The sequence below is a fragment of the Ictalurus punctatus genome, chromosome 15, assembly GCF_001660625.3.
Source record: "Ictalurus punctatus breed USDA103 chromosome 15, Coco_2.0, whole genome shotgun sequence".
NCBI lineage: Eukaryota > Metazoa > Chordata > Actinopteri > Siluriformes > Ictaluridae > Ictalurus > Ictalurus punctatus.
The window spans coordinates 18,480,645-18,505,741 of NC_030430.2; the positions used below are offsets into that span (position 1 = coordinate 18,480,645).

General features: G+C 38.4%; 1 protein-coding gene across 1 annotated transcript; it reads right to left on the reverse strand.

The window, feature by feature from the left end:
• Window positions 1-1,347: 1,347 nt before the first annotated feature.
• Window positions 1,348-22,015, reverse strand: xkr7a (XK related 7a). Its single transcript, XM_017486490.3, has 3 exons — window positions 21,474-22,015; window positions 8,306-8,505; window positions 1,348-5,547 (listed from the first exon to the last, which is right to left on the reverse strand). Exons 1-3 carry the CDS (start codon window positions 21,929-21,931, stop codon window positions 4,580-4,582), a joined length of 1,626 nt encoding a protein of 541 aa, XP_017341979.3. The 5' UTR covers window positions 21,932-22,015; the 3' UTR covers window positions 1,348-4,579.
• Between the last annotated feature and the right edge of the window lie 3,082 nt (window positions 22,016-25,097).

Here is a 25,097-nt window from a genome sequence, read left to right on the forward strand (position 1 = left end):
GATATATACCTAGAGCTTTTTATTCCTGAACTATTTCAGTGCACAAATTCAAACACTCAGGCTTCCTCCGCATGGCTGCACTTTGGGATGTGGTACAGTGTTTTTGCTGTACCTGTAATCCTGATCCTCTTTGGTACTGACTCTGATGTCATTCCTAAAATATGTTGCAGCCAGTCTTCCAGTCTATGGAGCCTCCAGTGCTCCTGGAACACCACTGTTTAACCTTGCATATTCTCGGTAGTCCCTCTTTTAGTTCCTCATATTGTTGCAGTTTATCATGTTCCATCCTTTAGATGTTCATATCACTTTGATAGAGTAGCATCACTATTATTATTACCTGTGCTGTTTTCAGCATCTTCATATTAACAATGATTCTTCTACTTATTATTTCTATTTCTGCTGATGCTTATTAATCTGTCTGTACATGAAGGTTCCACAGGATATTTGTTGTTTCCTCCATTGGCCTTGGCAATGTCTAACCCATATTCCTTATACTTGATGTATATAACCAGGGGTGGCAGAAGGAATTTTTGGCCAACTGACCTCACCACTGGGCAAATTTTCTTCCAGGAGAGGGTCCGTTCCAAGGGAAATGTATCCTAGGAAGAAGTTCTGAGGTTCCCCACCTTCCCCACATTTGTGGTGCCCTAGTATATGATCCTTATACGTAATTGCGTAATTGTGTATTAGGTTATGCCTCTCAGTGTATGCTGTTGCTGCCTGCATCTTGTGCTCAGTTGTCTAAGGGGTTTCTTTAAAACTTGGAATTTAAAAAGACAGAAGGCACAAGATGTCAGGAGTTAACAAATGAACTCACGGTGAATTTAAGAAATGTAAGTAAGAGTATGAAAAGAAGTAATAAGAAGTTATGAGAAGGCTTAAGTGGTTCAATAGAGTATGGTTGCTAGGCTTCTGCAATGCCTTCTGACTTTGCTGGACATCCAAGCTTATAAAAGTTTAAAAACCAATAATTGTTCCATTCTTGTGCAACTCATATTCTAAGAATGGTCTGGTCTTTCAGGTGCTATTCAGTATATTTCCACATGAGTGCAGTATTACCATCCTAATAAATTAATTGAGGAAAAGAAATGGACATAAGCTGAGACTGAAATAATTTGTTTTCCATTTATACAGCTATGTTCCATTTGCATTTTCACTTCATTATTGAGGAATGCATTTCCATTATCAGCAAATAGAAGACACTCTCCAGAATTAAGCTTTGGTCAAGCCAGTAAACACATTGTTTTTTTTTATTATCTTCCAAATAACACACACACACACACACACACACACACACACACACACACACACACACACACACACACACACACACACACACATGGCTTAAGTCCATCGTCTTTTTTTTTTTTTTTTTTTAATACAGCAATCACAGATTGACATGAGCAGTGTAAGGCTTTTCATCTAGCTAATGTGTCTCAAGTTCAATCCATCATAAACCAGTGTACCTAGTATGGTCTTTATAGATTTAATATGGCATACAGAAGGCTGTGCTGATGTGTTACAGCTAGCACCAACATGGTAACACAGTTCTGAGACAGTGGTAAAGGTAAAGATAATGTAGTGTTAAACATTATGTTTCTGTATTTATGGATGCACCGTCTTGATTACCAGCACCACAGATCCATGCTATTACAATATACTGCACTGATACAATAATTTCTTATTATTAAGCCTTTCTACCTAAAACTCATCATCCTTACTGAGCTCAAATGGAATTTTGTCTCTTGAATTATGCACCTATTTTTATCATTTAAAAGCTTAAATCCCATACGTATACATTCTGAAAATAGAAAACAATTTAAGACATACAGCTATGGTTCAAATGGTAGTGTATGTGTATTTATGTCACACATAGCCATTTGGTGAGAGACAATCAATTTAGAAACTGTATGTAAACATCATGCTAGGTATCACATATGATGATCAGATGCTTTTCTCAAAATGAATGTAATGAAATCAGTGAAATGATGCACCAACAATTTACAGATATGTTGGTGGGAAATCTTTCTAATTACACTTTTACAATGCAAGTACTTCTGATTTTATTGCTCATTTTGATCCAATCTTCATGGCCATGTAACCATAATGCTAATGTTTATTAATTATAAAAAAGTGAATGACTTTAAATATGTAAACATACACTACAGTTTGATTCATCGCAAACGCATTATAGTCCAGTTGGAACCTGAAACATTTGAGCCCTCTTAGCTTTTAGACATCATCTGTCAAATACTGCAGAAGTATATTAAAATCATTTGTATGAGGAATGTCTTGTGTCTGAAGAGGGATTCAATCCTTAAGAAAAAATTCCATATTTGGATCATTTTGATCTGGTGAGTTTTTGTTTTTTAATCTGCTATATTTTTTTATTTACATGGGCTGAACACTGATGAAAAATCTATTTGTTCATAAATGTTACCTCACCTTAAAAAGCTACAATACCTCAGTCTACATGAATAAATAGCAAATAAAAGTTAAGAATCAAGCAAATATTTTAGTTGCGGTTTGAAACAGGACCAATTTTATGAAGATATTTTAGAGCATCATCACTGTACTTGACCGCAACATCATGTATTCTCATCATATTCATCATGTATCTTCGTAGTCCCCAATATCTTTGTGTCTTAACCTCTTAGCCGAACACTCTGGGTCTCTGTAGCAGACATGCAATATAATCCTTTTATCCAGTAGCCTGTGATATTCTATGGGGCTCAATATGGGACCACCAAATAAAGCATACTACAACACTTTAATGAACAATGTTCATTAAAGGAATAATCCAGCATTTTCACCCTATTCTGTATCTAGTGCATCTGCAGCATATGTAATCTTTAAAATGTGTGAATACTGTACAGTACATGTACATGTGCATCTACACTACACTATTAGCCATTTTATCAAGTAAATGACAAAGGCTCACTTTGTAGATTGTAGTGTGGGATGGGCAAACTTTTTCTGAACGAGTGTATCAGGTGTAGCATTGTTATGTTATTGTTGTTGTTGTTTTTTTAATGTAAGCTCAGTTTTACTTGTGTGTTTTGAAAAGGCCATCAACGAAAATTATCCAACTATCCAGCCAAAAGCAGTGCTGTGATCAGAAACTGACACCAATGGTGACACCAGAGGAGGATTAAAATAAATTGTGCATAGAGATAATAATACATCCATCTACTTTCCATACCGCTTATCCTACACAGGGTTGCAGGGAACCTGGAGCCTATCCCAGGGAACTCGGGGAACAAAGTGGGGGACACCCTGGATGGGGTGCCAACCCATCTCAGGGCATAATTGCACACACATACACACACCCATTCACACACTATGGACAATTTGGAAATGCCAATCAGCCAATAAATCTGGGGTACCCGATGGAAACCCCCGAGGCACAGGGAGAGCATGCAAGCTCCCCGCACACAGGGTGCAGGCAAGATTCGAGCCTAAATCCCGGAGGTGCGAGGCAAGTGTGCTGACCACTAAGCCAGCTCCCCCCGAGATAATATTAATAAATTTTTTCTCTAACTGTGTGCCTGTAAGGTGGTGTAAGGTGGGCTACAATCAGTAACTGTATACAGTCCTGAATTGCTAGGTGAAATCATTAGAGTAGAACCACAGAGATGAAAACATACTCAAGTCATACTCAGCCAAAGATGGTATCATTCGCTATTAGAATAAAATAGTGCTGTTAGGCTTAGTTTTGGGGAAAAACAGAGAGAGAATTTAAATGTGGAAGAATTTGTACTGTGAAGAGTCAAGTGAAGATACATCTATTCTTTGGCACCTCAGGTTTAAACAAGATGCCTATTTTAGTTCCAATAGAAAAGTGTAAATTCTGTCAAGCAAAAGTGGCTGAATAGCCAATGATGTGCAACTGTCATGTGTGTCATTGTTACATGTGTGACTGTAATGCAGTAATCTTCTTGTTGTAAATTAATTATTATTTGTGTGAGGTGTGAACCATTGAGCCATTTTTTTATTCTACCCCCCCCCACACAAGCGGCTGGGGAGGTCTGAAATAACAGAGCTTGCATATGAACCATGAACACTCTGTGAAAAACACCTGTGATGTGTCATATAAGTTGGTAACTAAAGCTTCAGAGCAGTTGCCCTGGTTACTAAGAGGTTAGATAAAGATTAGGTTGAAAAAAGCTGGAGTATTATGGGTTTTGCAGATGCTTTTAGCCAAAGTGACTTACCACTATAGGCAGAAAACAGCCTGTGTATTTAGCCCAGCATTCAATGGATCTTATTCAAAAAGCCCAAGAGCACGGGGATCTGAATCCAACACCTTATTGTCACTAGCAAGAAGCCTTAACCACTCAGATACCAATGTTCATAATGCATATTTCTACAGATGTCAAAGATTAAAAAAAAAAGAGGTCATATGATGTGGAGACCTGACCAGCACTGTTTGTACACTCTTCTATCTCTATCTCTCTCCCCTCTGCCTGTTGCAACTCCATTTGCACCAGGGTGATCTGACTGCAGTCTGATGCAATGACAGCTTCCTGCATTCTGGAGTAAGACAGTAGGTGGCCTCTCTTGTGAGCATGTGTGGCATTCACACTGTCGTTTCATACTCCATCACCTCCTTTGGTGTGCCCAAACAGCGGTACTGGATCCTGGGTGTGCCTGGTGCTGCACCCTCTAGGACCAAGATGGTCTTGCGCAGCCTACGATCAATGAAGTGAGCATCCCAGGCAGGGTACTGCTTCCTGGGCAGGTCAATTCGAATAACCGGCCCTTCTGTCTTTGGGGTGGGGCGGGGTGCAGGAGTCCTTAAACCAGCAGGGGGGCGCACCTGAAAGACGTCCGCCCCCTCACCTGCTGCTTCTTGCTCTCCTCCTCCTTTAGTCCTCTGCAACGTCCTGGGTGGGCTGCTCACCATATCTGGAGGAGGAGCAGAGGTCGCTGTTGAGAGACAAGCTTCTGACACAGCACCCCCCTCCACTGTGCCACATCCTAGATGGGCAACTGTCACAGGGCCATCTGGGTGCAGCAGGCAGTAGTACACAAACATAAAGAAGGTACCCAGGGCGTAGCTACAGGCCACCACGCACACCACCACCACAGCATAGAAGTCAGAGATGCGTGGGCCACGGTACAAGTACCATGCAGCAGTGAGGGCCACGTTCTCAGCCAGTACTATAAAGCTGTAGAGAAGCAGGCGGCAACGTGTGGGTCCCTCTCGCACACTGAACCAGCAGAACACATACACGATGCCCACCATCATGTTGTAAATGATCTCCTCCCACTTGGACATGCAGAAGTCAGTCTCACCTTGGATGATCCAAAACGTCATGGCACACCAGTGGGCTACAATGAAGATCCCAAAGTAGAGTTGGAAGATTGAGGCGAACAGCGCAAACGCCATAGCACGTGCCCCAACCATGAACAAGTGCCAAAGCATCTGCACAACTGCTGCTTTGTAAGACATGGGCAGCTTGTCATCACGGGAGTCCCGCAGAGCCTTTTGGTAGGACGCCATCATCCAGGCAAGAGACACCAGCGAGGCAGAAGCAGACAGGCCTATGAAAGAGAGAAGAGGAAGCAAGAAAAAACTTTATGACGCTTTATAATAAGGTAATATGATGTAGCACCATTAGTGACAACTGATATTTGCCGGTAACATCAGCAATAGTTTTCTTATCAGAACACAGAGGTACAAGCTAATAAAAGTCAGGAATGAAAATGAGTGCATATGGGCAGTGCAATATGGGAGTGCTCTTGTCACTACTGCTTAGTGTCAATAATGACCTGCACTTAATCGAATGAGAGGAAGAAATCAATATCAAGCATAAAACACATACCCCGTAAAAAAAAAAAAAAAAAAAACAGAAAAAAAGAGTGGCTGTATTTGTGAGTGCTGTGGAGTGATATCATAAATATTTAATCAGTATCTGGCAGTTCTTCATTTGGCCAAGAGGAAGCAGAACTGAGGGAGCAAAATTCATTTTGCTAATGAATGCCACAGACACAAGCCCAGGCAATTCCACAGCTCTTTAAATTTTCTGAATTAGCCAAAAGATCAGAATGACTCTTACTCTTGTGTGTTTTAAAGTGGAAAAGCATAAAAGCAGTACAAGAAATGCCAGAACTGTGATGCTGACTAAAAGTTTTAAACAGAAACTCTATGCCATCATTGTGGTGTGATGGTTGAATATATTTACTAAGTTTCTAGAGCTCGCTATAGACACATGATTGCCTGTATAAATATTATATTATAATATGCATTACTTAGCCTAGGTGAATGGATGCTGATTCATGCCACGTAAACACATAAATCTTTTGCAGATATAGACAGAAAGTCATCAGATGAAATAATAGCCTGTCAACAGAGATTGCACCTCAGGGTATTCTCTTGTGTCAGAGTTCCTCGTTTACCATTCGGATAAAATGACTCTAAGTGTGTTTATTTTAAACTGTCACTCAAAGCTTCTTTTGTTGGAGCTGTCCAAATGCAGCAAACATCTAAAGCCTTGCAATCAAACTCATGTTCCAGCTGGACTTAACGCTTGGGTCATATCTTGGTACTGAACATAGATATTAAATGCTAAATATCAGAAACAGCTTGATATACATTAAATATGTACTGTCCTAGATGAATGGATATATCTCTGTACCATAAAACATAGTCTTTATCTATATTTAGTTAATCTAAACGAAATGTTTGTTATAGTTTGTATAGACAATGAATATCCAATCAGATCCATAGCTATTTGAACAGTGACACATTTTTTTCAGCCTAGTGGCCTCCTTCACTTGCACCTCTTTGGAACGTATATTGAGAGTTCCCATGAACACCTACTGTACCAAATGCAAAATCAATACTTGGAGTCGACTCCAAATCTTTTATCTCTTTAATTCTTCATGAAATAATGAGGAAACAGGCCACACCTTGCCATGAAACTGCTTATCAGTCAATTGTCCAATTACTTTTGAGCCTGTGAAAATGGAGGGTCTCTGTAAAAAAATGACTGTAATTCCTAAACAGCTAATGCAATATTCATGTTTAAACCCACTGAATTAATGCAGAAAGTCCACACTTTAATCACATCTTGATTGCTTAATTTCAAATCCATTGTGGTGGTGGTATACAGAGGCAACATTACGAAAATTGTGTCACTGTCCAAATACTTATGGACCTGACTGTATACAGCACATTAGTTTAAATGTTCATGCTTATGTGTAAACTTTTTTGAGCAATTCCTCTTAAAGAATATCTAAATTCAGGAAGACTGAAACAAATCCTAACTTTGAGAGTTTTCTGTTCTTATCCAAGCTTGCATTAATATCAAGCTATCATAAACCTCTCAGTTATATGATATTTATTCACTTGGAAGTCATTTTTATCCAAAGTGATGCAGAATATAATTGAAGAATTATACTGCACATATAATATATTGTGATTTAGTGTGATAAGTGTTCTCGCCTGTGCTGTAATTCGTGTATACTGTTGGGTGATACTGTTGAGCAGTCCAACATTTCCTATATATACTTGTCTTATGATTCTCTGTTGAGCAATTTCTAATGGAAAAATTAAATGCAGGACTGATCACATTCAAATTCAGATTGCTATGATTGAAAATCTGGACATTTGAATTCACAACCTGTTGGTCACTAGCACAGTACATTGCACCACAGTGTGCATTTCTACAGTGTACAGCCCAAGAAGCAAATGTATCTTTCATATTCTATTATAGTGATTATAAGTGAGCCGTTCCAGCTAATTAAACTCTTGATAAAAGCATTGAACAAGATTTTTCAATACTTTTATCTAACATTAACACTGTTAGTGTTATGCATGCTCCTTATGCTTATGACACCTTTTAACATAAGTGCTCTATAAGCAGCAGAAATCTCTCTTCAGCTAATTTGCCGATTGACTGAAAAAGAACTGCAGTGTAGTGCCATGCAGAGTAACGCAAATCTGGTGGATATATTCATTAATGATTGCTAAGTGAATCTAAGTTTCTAAATGAGTCCCGCTGTGGCAATGAATACTAACCAGATACAATCTAATAATCAAAGCCTGAAGTCAGTCTGACTGCAGCTTGCAATACTGATAAGCAGAAAGAGATTGAGTTAGTCACTATGGACTTAATGTGACACAAACAGACAGAAAGGCTATAAAAAGACACATATTTGAAGATATAGATCTTTTGATCATTTGCATCATTTTAAATATGCCATTCTGGTGGTTTGCAGTTCATACCTGAGCTCAGGTCTTTTCACACTATGCTGAGAATTTCACCTTTTAAAGACAGGCCTGTGTACTGTAACCTACCTTGTAAAGGGAGGACCTGCATGGCCTGGACCATGATGCTGAGCTGCAGGACGAGTTGAGGAGCGCTCTTCAGGAAGGTCTCCAGCAGCCGTAGCATGCTGATGTCCGCACTCTCGAACATCAGGCGCCAGTAAAAGTGTCTGTGTCCTCTGTCCCCCCGCCATCGGCTCTGCGCTCCCAGATACAGGGCATGGATGTACCTAAGGGGCACCCCAAGATGCAGGACATTTTATGCAGAGAGGTGGATGGAAGGGAAAGAAAGAGTCAGAAATAAGTCTGAATTATTGGGTGGAAAGAGAAGATGCTTCAAATGAATCAGGTTTTTATCATATAAATGCAACATTCATAGTGTCATTGTTTACATTTCTTTAATATTTGCACTATATGAGATGATGATCACAGTGAGAGTAAGTGCATTTTTTTCTATCACAAGTACGAGAATTCCATATCTCAATGTAGGTATATAGTATCTGGAATCAGCCCCTACCTCTCTTTCAAGCCAAAAAATATACATAAAAAGGTAGTTCTGTTTTTGGCTTACACGTGGTCTTATTTGCTGTTAACAAATGGCTTAAGGTAGGATGTTTTTGGGGAAACCAGGACAAAAGTACCACAAACCTTCATAAAGTAAAAAATGTATTGAATAGTATAAAGTAGAGGCTGATTTCTTTCAAACTCAGAGTGCAGATTCATGCTGTTTATCGTTGACAAATCGAGTCAACCAAGTGATAACACATGGTGAAATATCCCTTATCTTTCATGTTCATAAGAGCTAATTTATTTAAGCCCATGTTGCTGACACATCCATAATACATCATCCTTAGCAGTGATTGGGTGCTGAGGGGGGTCTGGCAAGACCAAACAAGAGAGAAAACTGAGGGAAAATCAACACTGATATTTACGGATGCTGTAAAATTTTTCATTAGGCTATCTGGCAAGGTCCTTTAATAACCGCAATCACCTGGAAACATGCCTACCCCATGTTTGTGCAGAATGCCAGTGAACTTTAGTGAGTTGTAGCACACTGTCCAAATACATTTTGTCCTTAGCTCCAAAGTTTCAGCCACATACATTTATATCTAGCCTGTGTTAATGCATGAATACACACAGCAATGGAAGAATAGACACCCTAGATTCAACACTTCTAATGATGACTTTTTCTTTACATATCTGCTTAATACTATGCTTCCTATAGGCTTATTGAGCTTCTGAAAAACAGCTGTGTAGTGAATATAAACAATTAAAGCAAACAAATGTGGACATTTTAGAAAACTTATCACATTGTCTACAAGCTAGGATAAACAGTTAATAAATTGAACTAACTATTCTAAACATTTTCAACTCCATTCATTTGTGTTAGATTTGCATCTCTTGACAGGAAAGAGACAAAATGTGTAATTTTCTCGCAAAGAAAATAAATGTAATAAGAGTGCTGGCTGGAAGCCAGGAGATTGGCATGATGATTCACCTCCGGATGATGATTAACATAAAATTGCTTTACAACCTCCTCTTGGCTCCCTCCATGATGAACGTGAGTGAAAAGACAGCTCTTCAAAAGACAATCAAGCAGCAGACATCCATGGTGCCAGAGCTGACAGCATGAATAGCTCACATTTGTCAAGTGGCACTGATTTCACTTTTTGTTTGAAGCTGAGGCATGTTCTTGGTAAAGCAATAGATCCCCTAAAACCTCCTTCCTTTGAGGGCTTTTTTTCAGTCTCTCTGGGACTGAGGTTGTTATGAGATAAAACCAAGCATTGCACATGCCAGTCTCTTATTCATTAAAAAATATCTAGCTAGCACATGAAAACCAATAAGGAGAAGGACAGCTTCTTATAAAGGAGTATTTAGACAATCATTGAAAAAAAAACTCTTTAAAAAAAAACTTTATTAGAGCTCAGAAATGCAGACATTTGCTCGGACCAGAACCAATATTTTGGTTTCACTTTTTGCATATTCTTAAACTAGTTAAAAACTAAATAGTAGAAATGATTGATTCATTTTTCAGAGGCTGAATGTATGCTTATTATTAAAAAAATATATACAGTACTGTGCAAAAGTCTTATACAAAGAAATGCTGTAGGGGAAAGATGCCTTCAGAAATAATTAAATGTTTCTATATTAAAAATAAAAAAATATAACGAACAATAAACAGTAATAAATGAAACAAAGTCAATAATTGGTATGATGAGCCTTTGCTTAAAAAAAAAAAAGAAAAGTAAAAAAAAGAGTAGTCTCAGGTACTACTAATTAGTGGTGTTTTTATAAGGAAATTAGCTGTAAGTCTTACTGAGCATCTTGCAGAACCAGCCACAGTTCTTCTGGAGACTTTGACTGTCGCACTCCTTTCTTATTTTTGCAGAAAAATCCAGCAGCCTTCATTATGTTTTTTTTTTTTGTCTGAAAAGTTATCTGTTACATAACATGCTGCTTTCTTTACTGACATACAAACATTTTTCACATTTAATTTTGTGCTGGAAATCTAGTGTTAGGAAATCTAAAATGTTTTTTGTACATTTTAGATTTATAATGTAGACGTCATAAAATTTTAATCTATAACATAGTTTGAACTTGAATAAAATGGGGTGCCTAAGACTTTTGCACAGTACTGTATATTAGGATTGGTGGTGTTTGTGTCCACACACACATACAGTTTATGGAATTTTGCAGTTTGTGCTCCAACAAATAGCTATGAAATAGCTGATAATATTTAGCGGAGGTTGTTATTGTCAAAACATTGACACCTGGTATAGCTACCAAATTCCATGCTTAAAAGTACATACACCTGCTCGCTGGCTAAACACCCATCCCTAATCTAGGGTAGATATCTAAGCTGTTTTTCTCACATTTTCACAAGTACAGCAGAAGTTTGGTCATCTGTCTAATGCAAATGTTAATATAATTCAGTTTATGATGTTATATTGCCTTCAAGCTTATTAAGTTACGTTGTTTAAGTTCAATTTTGAGTTAAAGTTTTTCTTCATCCCTACACTAAAGGCGTGTACAACTATAACCTATGCTACACGAGGCATTTGGAAGTTTGAAGGTAAGACATATAATAAGCAACTGCACAGGTGTCAGACTCATTTTCAGCCAAGGTCACAATGAAACACAGATTTCATATAAGAATGGTTATGTTTGTTTCCAGTTTTGATTTTTTGTGAAAACTGGCAACCATTTTTGCTTACGTGCTTGTCCTGTTATTACTTTACTTAACAATAAAACATTCTGTGACACTGCTCAATTTCACACAGAGATTGCACATGGCATCTACAGAGAGGTTTTTTTCTGCTCAGCCTCTCTAAACAAGGGCAACTCCACAGTTTGTCAGAGATTATTGATTTCTGTCCCTTGTGTTGTCGAGCAGTTGAAGCAGGTTCACTAACCCAAGTGCTGTGCAGTTCATCTTTGGGTTGCAGGAGGCACTAAACATCATCGCTTTTTGCCAATCATCAGAGAGACCAATTAACCTACTCCATTACTGAGAAAACACGGCTGGTCAATTGACCTTCAATATCAACTGGCTCCATTTCTTCAGCATAAAATATCTGGTCAATACATAATCAGTCTCCTTTGCCTCTTAAATTACTCCTTTTTTATAAGGCTCAATGAGGTCACATGGGAAGGAATACAACAGCCCTGCACAAACAGCATGCTTAGAGATTGTAGTGAAGTAACCATTTTTCTTACAAGAAAATGGAAAAAATCTTGTAATGGACCTTTAGCTGGACTTGGGTTAATGGTTCCCAACCATAGGTTCCTGTTGTCATGAATTCCACCTCTCAAGTGCACACAGTACAGTTCCCAGCATGACAAGCACAGGTCTCATTTGTTTTGTTTTGTGTTCATGGCATGCACTGTATTGTGATTTGACACATGCGGGGGCATGGTGCCTTAGTGGTTAGTACATTTGCCTTGTGCCTCCGGAGTTTGGGGTTTAAACCCAAACCCCAAACATCCTCTACATTGTGTTTGTGGAGTTTGCATGTTCTCCGTCTGCTTTGGGGGTTTCCTCCAAGTACTCCAGTTTCCTCCCCCAGTCCAAACACATATGTTGTATTCATTTTCCATTAGTTTGTGATTATGCCCTGCAATGAGTTGGCACCCTGTCCATGGTGTCTAGTTCCCCAAGTTCCCTGGGAGAGGCTCCAGGCTCCCCTGTGACCCTGTGTAGGATAAGAGCAGTACAGAAAATGGATGGATGGATGTGCCTTTGTCCTCTCTCTGCCCCTGACCTGTCACTGGTGTGTTCAATATTATGTGCACTTGTTCTCATTTAAGCCCTTGATTAGTTTGTCCATTTCTTCCCTTCTATTCCTTTGTGTTGTTGCAAAGCCTTTGAATGCATTTGTATTGATAATGTTCTTTGCCATGTTTTCCGGTTTCCTTTTTGTTCTGTTTAAAAAACAAACAAACTCTGATCACTGTTTATCCCGGTTTGCTGCTGTCTGCCTCTGACACCAGCCTGCAATATTGACAATGATTACTGGATTTGCCATATTAAACAACATGCTGAGTTTACGCACTTGTGTCCTTCCTCTTACTCAGGCATGTTAGATCCATTAGGAATTTTCTGATTACTAATTAGATACCACCAGAACCCAACAGGGCCTTTTTGGGTAGATGATTACCATCAAAATAAAATTAGATAAGCTATCAGGAGCCATTAGAAACAATGTATTCCAACTACCAATACAGACCAGCAGAAATTCATCAACACCCTCTAAAGGTTTCTACTGATTTTTTTCAGCAGTGGTTAACTTGCCAGCTCATTCATTCTGTTGGCTCTGTGTTGAGTTCTGATTGTGAAGAACAAGCATTGTAACACCAAAATTTCGCCAATCAGGTTGGCGATGGTCAAACAGTCTGCTGAGAGATTTAGCATACAGTCAACAGATGACAGCTGATGCCCAGCTAGCTGTATTCTGTGAACATCTGATTAAATCAACATCAGGTGCAAATAAATACATGGTACAGCCACACACTCAATATAACAATTTGATAACATCTCTGTTTGCTCAATAAAGAAGCAACCACCACTACAGTGCTGTTCATCTGTCAATTTTTACAGACCAAAATCTAACAGCTTCTACTTCCTCTGTTTTTTTGTTCTCATGTTTTCTCCCACGTTTGCTTTATGATGTTATATTGGATGAATAAAAACTGCTGGCAGTTGTATCTAAATGTGGTCTTACACTGTGGTCTTCTTTACTGATTCATGACTGTGTCAACTCATTAAATACAGCATGCAATGTGTCTTTGACAGCAGTTGGCAGCTTCTTTCTTGAGCAAACTCAGCCAAGGATGAAATGTAACACTCATTAAACAGAAATGCTAATAAAATAGAAGTTGGTAATTTTCTTGCACCATTGTTTTCCTCATTTCTTTTGTGCTGTTTGGTATTGCGTCTGTATTAGGGGATCTGCTGAATTTAAAACAGCAACAAAGCTTTCGCTTTAGTGCTCAGTAGTCAGTATGTGGACAGTCTATATTTCTGCTTTAATGAATGGCCTAAAGAATATTTGGGCTGTATAGTAATGTGGCAGGTTTCAAATTTAATATTGGCATAAATTAAACACTAATCCAAATGTGGTCAAATGTACAATCTGAAGCAGGCTAAGGGAAAAGATCTAATAAATTAAGGAAGGAATAACACAGTTTGGACCGTGCTGTTCTCTAATTATTTTTAAAAACTAAAGGAACGTGTAAGTGCTGACAATATTCCAACGATGTGTAGAGCCTTTTGGTAAATGTTCTTTTGCAAATGTTCTTTTGGCCAGTTCATTAAAGCAGAAATTCATAATAGGTTAGGGTTAGGGTTATAGTGGCTGCTGAGCACTTAAGCAAAAGCTTGAATGGTCTGCACTTACATAGATGCATCTAAAGAAAATTAGAATAAGAATTAGAATTAGAATGGAAAGGTTCATTTTTTCCCGTTATTTCAAGCAACTTTCTGTCTGTTACAAAGCCCTGATACTGAAGACTCCTTCCATAAATGTTACTTAAACATCTCCTAGCAAAAAGCTTCTCTAAATCAGTGATTATATGTTTTTCTTTGTCAAATGGAAACACAGTTTATTTTATACTTAGATTATTATGCATCATCCACCGCACAATTACTTGTGAATGAGCTGTTAGGAACAATAACCCATTTAAAATGATTAATATAATAAAATTTTATATAAACCTTCATCATTATTTTACAGATATAACTACTATCAGAGTCTTGCTGTCATTAATCTACATCTTCTGACTCGAGAATCCAACCTTGCTCTGGTATAAAATCACTTAAAAATATGACACAAAGGTCTCGATAGGACGTCAATGTTTTTGTTTTAAACTCTTAAACAATACCAAACGATATATCAAAGGGGTTTATTTTGCTTAATAAAATAGTCAAATCGTGATATTTCGCACAAAATCATTAAGCTCATACGTAGCTTGAAGCCTGCATATGTTTCTCAAATGGTATTTTAACACTTGAGGAGAATACTATGTCATTTGGCTTGGTAACAGCCTGCATGTGAAGCTCTTGCTTTGAGTCTTATTGTTTCAACAATCTTTAATGACCATTTAAGCATAGCATCATTTATCTACACACACACACACACACACACACACACACACACACACACACACACACACACACACACACTCAAAGACTAAACAAAAGCTCAGCACTTCAACACACAGCCTATAGCCCACCCCTGCCTAACTCACACCCATTAACCACCTTATTAAATTCATTTCCTGTCACAGCTAGTCTTTGGGCTTCGGAATTAATGGTTTTATTTTGAAATCCTGAAATGTGTCTTAAGCAGGATTTAAGCTCCCAGCTGCTGCAGACATGACAAACATCACTTCCATACTTCACCCATCGGGGAGGTTAACTTTGAACGTTTACTGACTTAAAATTATCGCACCATAACAGATGAGAGGTTTCTCGTGTGTTGTCTTCGTGCTCATACTCGCACACTAATACTCCACACACACACACACATACACACACACACACACACACACACACACACACACACACACACACACACACACACACACGGTGTCCATTTGAATCACAGCCCAGTTGAAAGGGAACACTTTCTGAGAGATGTATCTATTTATAGTCCTATTTGCAAGAGCCATTTGACTATAAACTCCCCATTGGTTTATGGCAAACCATAAAATTTGTGTAAGAGTGGCTTCATTTAAAATGATTCAGCAAAAAAAAAACCCACACACATCTTGATATAACACCAAATGCCAGGTGAAATGCAATTTCTCTAGTCATCTTCTCTTAGTTGACTAATGCAATTCTATTAATCATATGATCCTGAAGTAATAAACTACTGGTGCAATCTGAACATAACTTTATAAAATTAAATTTGGTGAGCAGCTATGCTTTGCTATGCTTTCACTAAAGGAAAAACAACTTCAGAAGAAAATAGTGTTGTGATATCTTGTTCTCACATTGTTCTCATATTGTGCAAACCACTTGTGAATTGATCATTTGCATATGCACACACGCACATGCACACACGCACACACACACACACACACACACACACACACACACACACACACAAATTCGGTGCACCATTGTACCTTTGAAAGCATCCTCACAAATTGCATCACAGTATGGTACAACAGCTGCACGATATATGACCAGAAGGCACTACAACAGGCAGTGAAAACTGCCCAACACATCGTTGGAACACGACTGCCCAACATTACGGATATTTATCAAAAGCATTACTTGCGGACAGCGAGAGGTATTATCAAAGACACCTCCCATCCCCACCATGAACTGATTGTATGTCTCCCACCAGGAAAACGCTACAGAAGTCTGAGTGGACTCATGAACATCTTTTTTCCTTCAGCAGTACTAATGCTGAACTTAGTGTCTAAGCATTAACTACCAAGCATTAACACTTAACAACTAAACATTAGCATTAGACACCAAACCATACTATATTATACATTACTGCTATTATCTGCAATTATTTGCTAGTATATTTGCACTTTACTGTAATTCACTGCCATACTATAATTATTTATATCAGGCTGTTATATGCACATTATTGCTATTTGTACATCTACACTTACTGTAATCCACTGTATGTATCTACTGTATCATATTACATTGTATCTGTATACTGGTTATCTCAATTTATCACGCCATAATTCCTGTTTATTTCAGGTAACCTGATTGCCATTTGCATTACTGGTATGCATCATTCTGTTTACCCTTTTCTGCACACTGTTATCTAAACTTATTGCACCATGACCTTATTCATTTCATTTAACTTATTTGCAATTTGCACTACTGGTTGGATGCTAACTGCAATTCTTTGCCTCTGTACTTGTACTCTGACAATGACGATAAAGTTGAACATAAACCTAATCTAATAACATGTGAAGCAGAGGGCTATTATCACCTGAAATGTTTTATTCCCTTTACAGCAATTTGCCAATAATTGCAATTCTTATTTTACTGATAAACGTCATGTTGTACTTTTTAACCATTTATGGTCACATTTAATGCTGTGGAATATCCATTAGTCATATTAGTTCCTGTTATCACTTACATAATTGTAGCTGCGAAAAGTCTCTCTCTCTCTCTCTCTCTCGAAGTAAATAAGACAAAAAAAAATGCAGATTGTCATGTTGTCACGTTACTGAGAATCTGAGAAATGCAAAGTGTTCTGTCCTGAACACTTTCCTGTGACAAAAATCTGACCATTACAAAGTGTGGACACCAGAAAGTTTCCAAAAATGTCTCCTTACAGAAAGCTTCACTTTATCACCAATTATACAGTCCCAGGTAAGTCACAATCCCAACACACACCTATCTCTATGGCCACGTCTATTTCACATTGAAACCCAACACACTGTTTCAAATAAGTAGCATTCTTATAGTGTTCCCACTTTTGGGCTACAGATAAAAACCTACATCAGTAATCTCTCTAATGCAGGTCTGTGATGAGCCCAGTCCCAGTGTCAGCTTTAATGGCATTAGGAGTAATTCCAGTCAAACGAAGCCAGAAGACAGTACAGGGAGAGCTCTGTGTGCAAGCTTTATAACAAAGTCTCATGTTGAGAACCACTGAGGAGAGTGGCAGCAGTAGGAATCTGATCATTCAGGTTTATCACATGGCACAAAGAAAAGTGAGACTGAGTTTCTCACCACACAACTGAGGTGTAAACTTTAAGCCATCTGTGCATGTGTGAGAGAGAAAGAGAAACATTTTAGAACTTAGTACTGAAACTGAAGTGTCATTATTTGCAATTTATAATCGTTGTTAGCAATATAGCAGCAAAATAAACATTACACCCAACGTTCTATTCAATACTTACATGTAACCAGGCAATTTCTTTAGATATAATAGAAAATAAAAGAATATATATATTTTAAATAGCGTGTGAATATATATATATATATATATATATATATATATATATATATATATATATATAAAAAATACTGTACAAAAGATAAAAGGCACATTCAAAGAAATGCAAAGACGCCTTCAAAAAATGAAATCAAATTTTTCTACATTTAAAAATACCATAAAGAGCAGTAGACAGTAATAAATAAAACAATAATAAATATATATTTATGTATATAGTTTATTTTTTTGTACTCAAAACTTACTTATAAAAGAATTCTAATGTTTCTGTCATTCATGTATTTTTGTATAATGTGAATAATTGTTCATGAGTTTTCAGTCAAATTTATTCTATATAATTAATATTTTCAGAGGTGGGACTACTTTTTCAAAGTACGAAACCATAGTTGTGTGTCTAAAGGTGGATGGATACCACACCCCAACTCTCTGGGGTATTTTTATTCTAGTGTTGTTGGATAAAACACCATAAGAACAGCTCTGGCAATACTTAGAGTGCAAACTTAATTTGTAATTTTAGAATTCATGTTATATAGTCACATATTTTAAATGTTTACTGCCAAGGTTCAACCTCTGTCCTGAGACTTCCTTTAAAATGATTTTGGAGTAAATAGGTTTTCTGTTCTTTTCTCCATAACATCAAAAAACATGTTAACCTTTTACAAAAGAACGGGACCAAACAGAACCAGGTTGAAAAATTGTCTCTTTTACTAATCTTTCTTTTTGTACCTACAAAACATTATGTATTGAGTATCTGTAGAATGAAACAAAAGGGCAAATTAATTTGGCTGACGTGGCTGGCAGGCCCACACTGTCACCAATAGTAAGCATGATTAACCATTCTCCACATTGCAGGTCAGCTAGCAACAGTGTCAGGTCACATAACAGCTCGGCTCCATCACAATCAGACAGCGCACTCACAGACTGACAAGGAGAGGATCCTGCCAGTGGTTTACAAAAGTCCAGCCTAAGATTACATTCACAGTTACTTTATATCTTTCTTACCTACAGCAATTAGTATGCAAACGACACTGTGTCTGAATTTTGCCCTTTTGGAAACTATTTATTATTGTGGCAAGAAACTTGAAGTTTGTGAGCTACACTATGAAAACTGAGCTACACTATGAAACATTTATGCTGGCTGCATACATTACAGCTGTACACTTAGTAGAGCAGATCATCGAGCAATAGAAAAAATGTGATTTCACAGGGATCTGTCTTAGATAGAACAAATGAAAACCACATTTATATCAAAATGTGACAAAACCTGAAACATTTCTGACATGTTATGAAAGAAAGAACAGTTCTGTTTTTAAGATCAGATAACATTATGGACTAGAAATAGAATTTATTGCAATATGTATTACAATATCATCCTAAATATGTGCGCAACCTGGGAAAACCCTTCACATGGTAAATGTCTGACATTTTCTATTAGTTCTGAAAACTGAAGACTTTCCTATGCAATCTGAAATAGGAAAATGGATAAACTTACATTTAATGATTTCATTCTGACTGCAGCAAAGGAGCATCATGAACATTTTGACTCAAGGTATCTGACTACAAACTGACTGACTGAATTGAATAGCGTTTGGATATGGCACTTAACTATAAACAACTTGATCAAAATGTTACATTCACTGTGTGAGGAAATCGCTATATGCTATAGCAAGATTTTAGATATCTTAAGGCAGGCTGACTACTTTTACCACCATGTTTTAAAATTTGCTCATTACCCAACATGCAACAAGCAGGACGATAGCATAAGCAAGATTGAGAATACAATAAAAAACAATTCCACATAATTTTCATGAAAGATATTTAAGGTTTTTTAAATGTGATGTGTCAAAGTATATATTATTGGCAAAAAAAAAAAAAAACCCAACAATTTTAGACAAATCCATATTTTCCTTTTTTGTTTTGGCCTAAATTCAACAACACTTACATCCAGTGGGTTTTACCAAACCACCACACAAATATGTTGCCAGTTTATTAGCCATTCCTGCCTTGTATCTACACTAGCTGGCCAATTTTAGCTGTACGTACTATACACATGCATTTTGCATACAATTATTGATTGTAGCCCGTCTATGGCCATGCCATATTTCTATCATATCGCTGAATGGAAAGGAACCACCTCAGGACCACCACTGACTACTGACAGGTTCATTATATTTGATGGATCATCCTTAGCATAGCAGTGACAGTGACAGTGTAGTGTTTCTAGTGCTTTCAGGCACCAAGTTGCTTGGGTTTTTAAACAGTTTGTGTCACTGATACTGACTTCACAACTGTAGCAACCAAAAATAGTATCAGTGGTCAAAAGAAAAGAAATGAAAGACTAGCTCACTATTAACATGTGATGTGATTAACAGTGCATGGAAAAAAATTAACTATAGTCTCTAACTGCACCCCTTCAATGCAACCAACAAGGTTTGAGTGTCTAACAAAGTGGTCAGTTACAGTGTTTAAAACCCTATCAATGATTCTGTACCTAATCCCCCCATATCAGTCCCATACACTACCATGTCAGGTCAGGTGTGGTCAATGATATACAACGTAAAGGCCAACTGACAAACTGTACATAGCAACAGACTTGCTCAGTAATTGTATACCTAAAAGGCATAAAGGACACCTGTATGATAAGTTATACATGTTAGATTCATTCAAAACAAAATGAACAGAATGACCAATGTTTAACCACCACCAAGGCCAGGGCAGATACAGTAATCTCATGAAGTGATGTTGATTTTTTTTTTTCATTCCTTGTAAAAACATACTTATAGAAATAAAATAAATGTATACTAAAAATCCCAGCTTTTCAGTCTTCAGCTTGTATCCTAGCAGGTTGAAAAATCGTTTTTAAAAGTAAGGAAAAACTTTCCTATTGCTCTGAGCCTGTCTTCTGTGATGTTCAAAAGACAAAGGGATTTTAGAGTGTGCTTAAGGCGATTTCTGCCTGACAGCCTGAATAAGCAGATGAGTAGACGATTCTCTCTGGGAGATTATTGACCCAGAAGCTCAGGAGAGGAAGAGGAGGAGGAGGGGCCCGGAACCACCATGGCTAGGAGATGATGAACTGGCACGAGACAACAGGAAATGCTGGACAGTGTTAATGGAGATGATATTTCTCCACAACAATCTCCATAACTCAATCTCAGTTTGGGATAACCCCCTGACTGTTGGCTACTACAGGGATGTGTCCAAATTTGTATGGCATGCATTAGATTTTTGGTGTAGATAAATACATTCTCGAATAAATTTTACTGATAAATAAATTTTAATGTTAAGATCAATGCAATGAACCCTGGAAGAGTTTGTTTAAAGATTAGGGAGTTTGCTGTGTGAGCTGAAATGTTAAACAAGGCATGCTAGATTTAATTTCAAACAGCCCACTGTCAGCATCACCAGTCATCCTTCAAAGCCATTAACGTTGCTCTGAGTAATGTGTAGCGGTCCGTGCTTTCAAGTGGGTGTGTTGCTTTAGATGAGAGCAAAAGCTGTCTGAAGGGAAAAAGAAAAAAGAAAGGAAATGCAATACACTGAAGATTCAATTGCCTTGCACATTTGATGGATTATCCGACAGAGTGAGCTCACACACAGCCTACTACACATGATGAACTAGTTTCCTCTCATCGTGCTATCATGGCATGAACGCGCCTCTGTTTGCGGGTTAAATCACATGATCATGCATAATTTAAAAACATATATATATATATATATATATGTGTGTGTGTATTGCAATGTACTTATCCGGTTCTTACCTCCAGACCTGAGCTAGCTGGAGGATGTGCACGATGCTTTGGAAGAGCCAGGCGCAGGCTCTGCAGCAGCGGGTCCGGGCGCCGCTCTCCGCGGTGCTGAAGCGCCTCTGAGCTCCGGACGCTGCCACGACGGCTGCCGCGGCGGAACCGGCGCTGCTCGACTCCGAGAAGTCATACGCGAACCAGCGGAAGCTAAGCACCTGCACCACCACAGACGGCACGACCACGAAGACGAGCGTGAGCGCGAACCAGCGGTAGTCCTGCCGTAGGTAGTAGTCGGCGGCCAGCCACAGGTCGGAGGCCCCGTCCGAGAAAAACACGAGGAGAGCGCCGAGCGTCCAGCAGCAGTCCAGCAGAGAGTAGCGGCCGCGCGGCGAGCTCAGCCCGGGACTGCGCACGCACAACGGCGGGATGTCGTTCTGTAACGGCACGGCAGCGCCGTCCGACTTCGCGGCCATGTTTGTTGTAGAAAAGAGAGTAGAAAGGAGTGAGGTGGGAGCGACTGAGAGAGGGAGGGAAGTAGGGAGGGATGGAGAACTGGAGGGAGGAATGGAGGGATGGAGAGATGGAGTGGGGGGTTGAATGTGCATGCGTGGGATGGACGTGGGAGGGAGAAAAGGGGCTGAGATACAGTGGGGATCGTTTTATTCCATTCTGAGCATCTGACTTTCGTCACTTTTCCTATGGGATAGATCTATCTCCAAGTAGACTGTGGTCTGGATACTGTAAAATGAAAATAAAGCATTGAATCTGATGTAGGCTATTAGCGTAGTCTATACACAGCAATATTCCCTGTGTTTGATTAAATCGTCCAGTTGTTCCCAGTGGGATTTATATGAACACAGCAGTAATATAACACTGGGAGTTATACAGTTGTATACTGGACTAGACTGAAGCGTATCATGTCCTTATTTTGCTTTAGTTATAGCGAATACAACCCACTTTAGTTATAATTCAACCCACTCGTAAGAGTTAACATAGTAACTATACTACACATATTATACTGCTGTTGATCTAATGCACTGTATACAGTCACTTCTGAGAGTATTGGAACAGCAAGGCCAATTTGTTTTCACTATATATTGAAGAGATTTGGGTTTGAGATCAAAAGATGAATATGAGACTATAGATCAGAATTTCCACCTCATTTCCTCATATTTACATCTAGATGTGTTAAACAACTTAGAATATGGCACCTTTTGTTTGAATCCACCCATTTTTTCAATTCATCAAAAATATTAGATCATGTGACTGATAGGTGTTTCTTGCTGCCCAGGTGGGCCCTATTAAATTGACTGTTGAAAGAATTAATCGTTCTGAATGCCCTAGGTTTCACCTGTGAAGACTGCATTTGTTGTTAAAAAGGATAAACCAACATGAACACCAGAGAGCTGTCTGTGGGGAAAATCTATCAGAGGCATTGCACAATCATTGGGCATAGCCTATACAACAAATTGGAATGTCCTGAAAAAGAAAGAAACCACTGGAGTACTAGCATCAGATTTTGTTTAAAAATAAAAAATAAAAAAAAGAGCTGCAGTTCTACCAATACCTGGTCAGCAATGATTCAACAATGCCTAGAACTGGTTCAAGAGCATTCAGGAGTGGCGATGAAAAAAGGCCAAATACCACCTAGAGAAGGCAATTAAAACAGCCAAACAAATGTAACCTGAGAAATCACTTTTCAGACAATTACCCATTCTCATTATGGAACGGAATGAAAGAAATCACCAAATAAAAAAACAACAACAGTGATCTCACTCCATGGGGGACCCTCAACTCGCTATCGACATAAAACAAGTATTGTCTTGTATTGTATTGAAGTGGAAATTCACCCATGGCAATACACCTGACATGTATGGACAAGCAAACATTTGATTATCTTTGAAACAGCGCCTATTAAAGAAGTTGATATACTTGAACAAAACCACAGGGAAAATAAGTTTTTTCAATCATTTATTCAACAGAAATATCAATAGATGTGATATTCTTCTGTGGAAAAAGTAAGTACACCCTTGGCCTCAGAAGCCAGTATTGCCCCCTTTAGCAGAAATGACTTCTTGTAGGCATTTTGCATAATTGTCCATCAGGCTTGCTGGAATTTTTGACCACTCTTCCATGCAATATTCTTTCATTTGCAAGATGTTTGAGGGTTTTCTTGCATGTACTACCCGTTTCAAATCCCACCCACAACATTTCAATGGGGTTCAAATCCAGGCTTTGACTAGGCCATTCCATAACATTCCATGTTCTTTGTGAGCCATTCCTTGGTGGATTTGCTAGTGTGCTTAGGATCATTATCCTGTTGAAAGGTACGCTTTCATATACGTGAAATACATGAGGCTATTCAACTTTCAGACATATGGCCTCACGTTATCTTCAAGCACTCTTTTGATATGATGTAGAATTCATAGTTGAATCAATGAATGCAAGCTGTCCAATCCCTGAGGCAGCAAAGCAACCCCAAACCATAACGTTTCCACCATCATGCTTCACAGTTGGTATTAGGTGCTTCTCCTGAAAAGCAATCTTTGGTCTGTGCCAAACAGGTCTGCTGTTACTCTGGCCAATCTTTGATTCTGTCCAGAGCACATTATTCCAAAAGGCCTGGTCTTTGCCTATATGCCCATTGGCAAACTGTAGTTTTGCAAAGGCTTTTTCCTAGCATGCCTCACATGCAGGTTACATTTGTGCAATCTCTTTCTGATTGTAGAAGCATACACTTCAATATTAGCAGTTGCAAGACATATTTGCAGATAATGTGATGAAATTTTTGGGGTTCTTGGAGACTTCTTTTTGTGTCAGATAGTCTGCTCTTGGACTGAATTTGCTGGGATGGCCAGTCCTGGACAAATTGGCAGTTATTTGAAATACAGTGGACTGATGCATTTCAAATAACTTAGAGATCTTTTTAAATCCCTTGCCAGACTCATAGGCATCCACAACCTTATTCTGAAGGCCTTACAGAACTCTTTAGATCTTGGCATGATGACACCACACATCTCAATAACAAAAGGAACACCAAACATTATTTATGAGAATAGTATAAATAAGACACGTTCCACCTGCACTCCCTAATCAATGACACCCAATCTTGAACATCTGATTCTAATTTCATGGATTTGAAGGTGTGATAAATGTAGGGGTGTACTTATGACCCCCCCCCCCCCCGCCTCCCCCCTATTCCTAATCTCAGATTTTGCATTGTCAGCCTGTCAGTCTGTCAGACAGTCTCCAAATGAGTCCATTCCGCAACTAACTACCTTTTGCTATAATAAGTGCAGGAGTCAGATTTGAGCAGCTAGGGCTTTCTGAACCTGTTTGTTGCCAAGCTTGAGGAGAGCAAAACTGTCTGTCACTGCAAGATAACAAGCAAAACCTGTTATGGATTTTTAGAGAGGTGGCTACTGTTACGCAATGAAAGTTGTATGGATTAATTTGGAAATGACTCGAATATTGCGAGACCATCCGTTGAAAAAAAACCTCATGTCCTGAGGTAAGGGCGGTTATGACACATCATTCAGATGCTCTTGAGCACATATCATATAGATGAAAGATTTACCACTTTGTATTTGAGGTAGGATATCGTAACCTATATATATATGTATATATATATATATATAT